Source organism: Tupaia chinensis, unplaced genomic scaffold, assembly GCF_000334495.1.
Source record: "Tupaia chinensis unplaced genomic scaffold, TupChi_1.0 Scaffold000273_1, whole genome shotgun sequence".
NCBI lineage: Eukaryota > Metazoa > Chordata > Mammalia > Scandentia > Tupaiidae > Tupaia > Tupaia belangeri.
Genome location: NW_006159755.1, coordinates 1047448 through 1053511, shown reverse-complemented (window position 1 = coordinate 1053511; position 6064 = coordinate 1047448). Strand labels below are relative to the sequence as shown.

Below are 6064 nucleotides of genomic sequence, written 5' to 3'. Positions count from 1 at the left end.
CAGCGCCTGCGTGCCTGGACAGGTCGGGGCGGAGCCGGCAAAGCCAATGGGCTGGTCTTCACGAAGGTCCCGCCCCGCCGCCGCGGAGACACAGCGGCACATGCGCATGCGGCCGCCGAGGGGTGGAGGCCAAAGAGGAGGATGCTCCGGGAATTAGAGCCGGGAGGGGGTGGGGCCAAGAGCTCGCCTTCGTAACGGAGGAGGCGGGGCGCGCTGTGCGCGAAAGAAGTGGGCGAGGTCGCTCAATGGCCGAAGCTGCGGGGCAGAGAGACATATGAAAATGAGAGGGTGGGGCGAGTGGAGAGGATAGAATATCTGCATACACTTGAGGGGCGGAGCCTAGCACACCCTTGCCAGCCGGGAGGTACTACCCCTCTCTCACCCTTTTCCCTTCCTCCAAGGTAATTCCAACCTGACCCTCGATCCGACACAGTATCTCTGCAAAGCTGGGGAACCTGGGCCGGGAGAAGCAGACCCAAAACATGCCAGAAGCCCTGCATGCGAGTCCCTGGAAGGCAGGGTCCATAGGGCCGGAACGGAGAAACCTCAAGGTCACTGCGGTGACCGAATGAAGGTCACAAGGGAGGGCGGGGCCACGTGCGTCCGCCTCACGCCGGCAACCACGCAGTGACTCACAGACCATACACAGTCTCTTTTATTTCTCTAGGACCCAAATTCCACGAGGACTGGGTTGGACTTGGGTCTGGGGACTGGGGGCTGGAGTCGGTGAACCCAAGACGGTGCTCTTAGTTCGCTGAGACGTGCAGCCTCTTGTTCCGGCGCTTCTTGAGTACCTCGATGTATCGCTGCAGCTCTTTGGTGAGGAAATGGTTCCTGCCGATGTCTGACCGGTAGCCTAAGAAGAGGGGAGAACTCAGCTCAGGACAGTGACCACCGGCAAGACCTCCCCTAGCGGCGGGGCACCGCTCATGTGATGCCAGTAACCAACTGCAGGTGATTTGGGGTGGCAATAGAGCTCGGCGCTAGTGTTAGTTTGGGGAACTTTGGATCTCCAGAATGCTGGGTGTTAACGTGGTGGATGGGTGAGAGCAAAGCTGGAAAAGATGTTGCAGTCCTCAACTCAGAGACCGGACCACCCACTCTAAGCCATCACTGACCCTTTCTCCCGCTGGACGTTCCTATCATAAACTGGAGACGTTTACCCCAATAATCCGCTGTCCAAAACCTCACAACAGAGTCACACAAATGCTATCATCCCCTTGGGCAGGTAGAGAAACAGCCTCAGAAAAGCCACATCAGCTAGACAGGAACTGCACAAAGACTACAGCCCAGGCTTCTGATGGTCACTTCATGCTGTCCCACTGTGTGCCTGGTCCCTCACTTAACTTTTGTGGGGTCCTTGGTGGTAAGGGCATCTGACAAGGCATACCCTTCTGAAACCCCACTCTTACGGGCCCAAGCCCTGCAGATATCCACCAGAATCTCTTGTGGAAATGGGGTAAGGGGGCTCACTCCGTAGGGCTTTGGTGAGGATTTCCAGAACCTCGTTCTCCATGAGTTCCATCAGGGGCAGCGGCAGCTGCGGAAGCAACAAGAGCACAGGCATCCACGGTTGAAATGCCTTATCTGTTCCCTGCAGCCTGATGCTCCCAACCAGCCTGCCTGCCCCTTAACCCTCCAAACCACCACCACCCTTTCACACCCACAGCCCCCAACTTGCCCACCCCACTAGAACTCCCAGTCTCCCTGTGTCCCTCCAACCCTGTTCTGCTGCTCTGCCCAATAGGCGCGATGGGGTGCGTGCTTCGAGATGCTGAGCGATGACAATGAGGACGCCTTCTCTGGGGGAAGAGAAAACAGGGTCAGTCATCTGTAGACTCCTAGGTCTTCCCCTGTGGGCAAGTTGTGGGAAGGAGTGGCCTTCCGAAACCAGCTCCAGGTGCTGCCTTAGCTGAGATAGTATAGGACCGTAGTTACAGCCCTGGGACTTAGAGTCCCGCCCACCCGGGTTCCAGTCCTGACTGCCCCAATGTGTGACTTAGGGCCAGGGCTGGGGACCAAAACTTTGTGACCTTCAAGTTCCTCCTCTCGGCCCCTTGTTGACCCTGCAATGCAGCTGTTAAGCATTGTATATGGAGGGAACCGGATCCCATATGACTGACCACAGTTTGAATCCTGGCCCTAGAGGTTTGAAAAACACACCTTGCACATGTGCATACATGCCCCGAATCTGACTGAATAGAGGAAAAGAGATGGTGGCATGACCACGCCCTCTTGGGGAGTACTCTCTCCAGTGTGCACACCCTCTGGCAATTGAAAAAAAGAAAAAGTGGCCCTTTTTGGAGGATGTCGAACTTTAAAGGTAACAATGAAAGAGAAGCCTGTGCCCGGCACGGCACGTAAAAAGTGTTCACAGTATGTGGCAATTGTGTTGGTTCCAGTTCCCTGATGAAGGGGAGGCAGGGTTGGGAGCAGGAAGGCAAATCCCAAACAGGGTCTGGCAGGTGGTAGGCACTTAAAAACTGTAACCAGCGGGGGTCAGCAGAGGACATAGTGGATGATGTAGTGGTTAGAGTCACTGGACTCCCACTTGGCTGAGTACAGTTGCAGTCCTGGTGGCTTGAAAATCACGCTGGGCGCATGTGCGTGCGTGCCCAAGATCCTGGGAGGAGACTGGATTAGAAGGGACAGTGGTGTGGCCATCCCCCTGAGGGGTGATTTCTCACTTTTCCTCTTAATGTATCTGCCTCCGCCACAGTGAGCACATACATCCTATGGCAAACACCTCTTTAAAAAAAAAAATGTAACCAGCAGGGGCCAGCAGGTGGCGTGGTGGTTAAGGCGCTGGACTTCCACACGGCCAACTGCTATTTTAGTCCAAAACTGGTGGCTTGCTTTCTTACTTTCTTGTTCTCTTTCTTTCTCTCTCTGATGAGTCCACATGCCCTGTAACAATTGTTTTTAATACTAATCATAATAAATAAAATTTTAAATAGGAGGACAGCAGGTGGTGTAGTGGTTAAGGCTCTGGACTCCCACATGGCCGACTGCAGTTTAAGTCCCAGACCCAGCAGCATGAAACTCACACTAGGCGTGCGTGTGTGTGTGTGTGTGTGTGTGTCCAAAATCCCAAGAGGAGACTGGAGAAGGGATTGTGACCTGGCCATCCCTCCTAGAGGATGATTTCTCACTTTCTATCTCTGTCTCTCTGGCAAGCACACATGCCCTATAGCAAAAATCTCTCAGAAAAAAAAAGAAAATAATAATAATTTAGGATCAGCAGATGGTGTGGCAGTTACGTTGCTGGACTCCCACATGGCAAATTGCAGTTGGAGTCCCAGACCCAGTAGTTTGAAACCTATGCTGGGTGCATGTGTGCGAGCCCAAGATCCAGAAGGAGAATGGAGGAGAAGGGATTGTGGTGTGGTCATATCTCCTGGGGAACGGGGGTGGTGATTTCTCTCTTTCTCTCTCTCTCTCTCTCTCAGGTGAGTACACACACCCTAAGGCAAAAACCTCTAAAAAATTTTTTAATAAAATAATTCAAAAAAATAAATAAATAAAAATTGTGAGACCAGCAGTTGGTGTAATGGCTATGTCGCAGGACTCCCATGCAGTCGACCACAGTTCAAGTCCTCTACCCGGTGGCTTAAACTCACATCCGGTATGTGTGCGTGCGTGCCCAAGATCCCGAGAGGTGAATGGAGGAGAAGGGATTGTGGCACGGCAATCCCTCCGGGGGGGCGATTTCTCACTTTCTGTCTCTCTGTCCCTCTCTGTCTTTCTAGTGAGTACACGTGCCCTATAGCAAAAACCTCTCAAAATAAATAAATGAAAATTGTGACTAAATGGAAGACAGACACTTCAGCCAAAGCAGTACTCAGCCAGGGAATTAATAGGCTGAAGATTCCATTATAAGCCCAGCAGGTGGTGTGGTGGTTAAGGTTCGGGACTCCCACGTGTCTACTACAGTTCGAGTCCCAGACCTGGCATCTTGCTTCCTCCCTCTCTCCCTCTTTCTCTCTCTCTGGTGAGCACATAAGCCCTATAGCAAATTATGGTACAGTGGACCCACGCAGGAAAAGGCCTGAGTTTGTGCCTGGGACCTCCCTGAGCACAGGGACAGCATGCAGGTGGCTAAGACTTGGTTAGGTCACAGTGTGAGGATTGTCTGTCTCTTTTTTTTACAGAAGAAATAAACTTTAAAAAGAAAAAGTATGGTCCTACCACACTGTCTTGCAGTTTCCTGCATCTCTCTCTTCACAATCTTGGCCACAGCCCAAAGCTCTGGTAGGATCCCTTCCGGTAGGGGGCGCTCCAAGAATGGTTCACTTAAAGCGAGAAAGTTTGACGCAGGCGCCCCTAGCTGGGAATCCTAGAAACTTGGGTCCCAGCAGCTTCCCCCATTTTACAACAATGGAAAGGGAGGCCCTGGCTATCCCTCTACCCTGCAGGTGCCCACAGCCTGGCAGGCCGCACTGACCAGCCTCGTTCTTGGATTCGACTCTCTCCTCCTCAAAATGGCTTCGCACGGTGCCACTGGAGCCGCCGCGGTGCAGTTCCAGTTCCAACAAGGTGTGCTCGTTCAGCTCCTCTGGATTCAGATTAGTCTTGTCCTCTTCACCTTCCCAGCTGCTCTTCTGGGTGTACCACCCACGAGTCTTGCCTATCTCTCTGCCCTCCTCGTCGAAGTTCTCGCAGACTTGGGACAGCTCGATGTTCAGTTGTGGCTGCGACAGCGTGGCTGTGGTCCATAGATTCCGAATGTCGCTGGACTGGCTCATCTTGCGTGAGCCACGGTGGCTCGAAGATGTGGGCAACACCTGTGGACCACATACAACGAGGGGAGCCAAAGGCCGCGGGGAGCTGGGGCTGGAAGGAGCAAGCTGGGGGCGGCTATTCTGAGCTAGGCGGGGTGAGACCCTAGCGTGGGATTGGTGGAAACTGCTAGGGCGCCAAGGCTGGGCGAAAACTTACTCCAGGGACCCGGGTCAGAACGAGGAGGAGCCTGGAGGCTGATAGGTTGAGGGGCCCTGGGAAGAGTTCTTACTTTGACCGTCTCTTCCTCCATAGCTCTGCCTCCAACGGACCGAGTCGCACAGCCCTCGGGACGAGGAGGAGGGGGTCACGTTCCAGGAGTGGAGGGGTAGGGTCGCTTTCCCAACGAACTGCGACCGAGGATCTCGCGGGAGCGTTCAAACTACGGCCCTCCACATTCGATGCTATGATCTCTCCCCCCCCCACCCCGTCCCTCCTCGCCCCTCACCCCAATATCTGCGCTAAAGACAGAGAAATATATCCCGCCTTAGCAGATTCCGATGCCGGACCCTACCCGGTGTCCTCCAGGCAGAGGTGCAGGCCTGAGCATAGCTGAGAGGGTTGAGACTTTGACCGACGTGGGAGCCATCAGCAGGGGGCTGGGGAAGGGGTTGGGTCACAGGAGGCCAGCCCTGCCCCCGCAGTGACGGGAGAAAAGCACCCCCACACCCACTCGCGTCCCCGGAGCGCGAACGCCCGCAGTGGTGCAGACTTTTTCATTTATTGATGCAGGCTTTGAGGCACAGTCGTGAGGTGTGGTGAGAGACAGGCCCAGCCAGGGCATCGAGACAGAAAGCCTTGGAGGTCTGGAAATGAATGGAAGTGAGGAAAGGGCCAGGGACGGGTGGGGTGGGGAGGGTGGCAGCCTGCAGACAACCTGCAGCCTCCTCCCCAGGCTTCAGTCGCATCGAAAGAGGGCTCTTTGGTCAAACAAGCCGAGCATGCCGGGGGAAAGAACAGGGACGAAGCCCTTTGAGAGTTTGAGGCCCGGGCGGAGGATCTTGCCCCTATACCGGCACGCCTTTTTCTCGGGGACGCACCGGGCCCCGGGGCCGCGCAGGCTTTCTGGAGGGGTTGGGGCGACGGCGACCCCGGGGCGGGCGGGGCAGCGCGCAGCCGCGCTCGCTCTGCGTGTCCGAAGACTCGTCGATGAAGGCCAGGTTCTCACTGGGGTAATCCAGGGCGGAGGCCGTGGGCGGGGATGGCGGCTCAGCCTTCTCAGGGGGCGGAGGGGATGGGGGGCTGCCGACCGGCTGGGCTGGGCCAGGGGGGGGGGGGCGGGAGG

The 6064-nt window shown here is 55.5% G+C and overlaps 3 protein-coding genes across 4 annotated transcripts in view; all 3 read right to left on the bottom strand.

Annotated features, from left to right (window-relative positions):
* ESRRA (estrogen related receptor alpha) overlaps positions 1–552 on the bottom strand; it is a gene marked incomplete in the record, with an annotated part of 11927 nt that extends 11375 nt beyond the window's left edge. The window contains 1 exon segment of the mRNA XM_014588340.2: positions 383–552. Coding sequence (XP_014443826.1) covers positions 383–526 — 144 coding nt within the window.
* Positions 553–644: 92 nt separating this feature from the next.
* Positions 645–5121, bottom strand: CATSPERZ (catsper channel auxiliary subunit zeta). Of its 2 annotated transcripts, none has more exons than XM_006149840.3 (5): positions 5012–5121; positions 4445–4784; positions 1723–1797; positions 1474–1540; positions 645–856 (listed from the first exon to the last, which is right to left on the bottom strand). In XM_006149840.3, the coding sequence occupies exons 1-5, from the start codon at positions 5030–5032 to the stop codon at positions 664–666; spliced, it is 696 nt and encodes a 231-aa protein (XP_006149902.1). In that variant the 5' UTR covers positions 5033–5121; the 3' UTR covers positions 645–663. The 2 variants fall into 2 exon arrangements, with proteins under 2 accessions (XP_006149902.1, XP_006149903.1); XM_006149841.3 differs by having other exon boundaries at positions 663–856; positions 1723–1802.
* Positions 5122–5770: 649 nt separating this feature from the next.
* The window catches only part of KCNK4 (potassium two pore domain channel subfamily K member 4), a 5925-nt gene continuing 5631 nt past the window's right edge, over positions 5771–6064 (bottom strand). Inside the window, exon 7 of the mRNA XM_006149842.3 lies at positions 5771–6057. Coding sequence (XP_006149904.1) covers positions 5787–6057 — 271 coding nt within the window. The 3' untranslated portion in view covers positions 5771–5786. The remainder of the gene's footprint in view (positions 6058–6064) is intronic.

Excerpts from the sequence above, each read along its gene's own strand:
- CATSPERZ (XM_006149840.3), bottom strand. The coding sequence starts at position 5,032 with ATGGAGGAAGAGACGGTCAAA. Across the intron at positions 4,785-5,011 it reads TGGAGGAAGAGACGGTCAAA|GTGTTGCCCACATCTTCGAG; the intron begins GTAAGAACTCTT and ends TGTGGTCCACAG. Across the intron at positions 1,541-1,722 it reads GGGCAGAGCAGCAGAACAGG|CTGCCGCTGCCCCTGATGGA; the intron begins GTTGGAGGGACA and ends TTGCTTCCGCAG.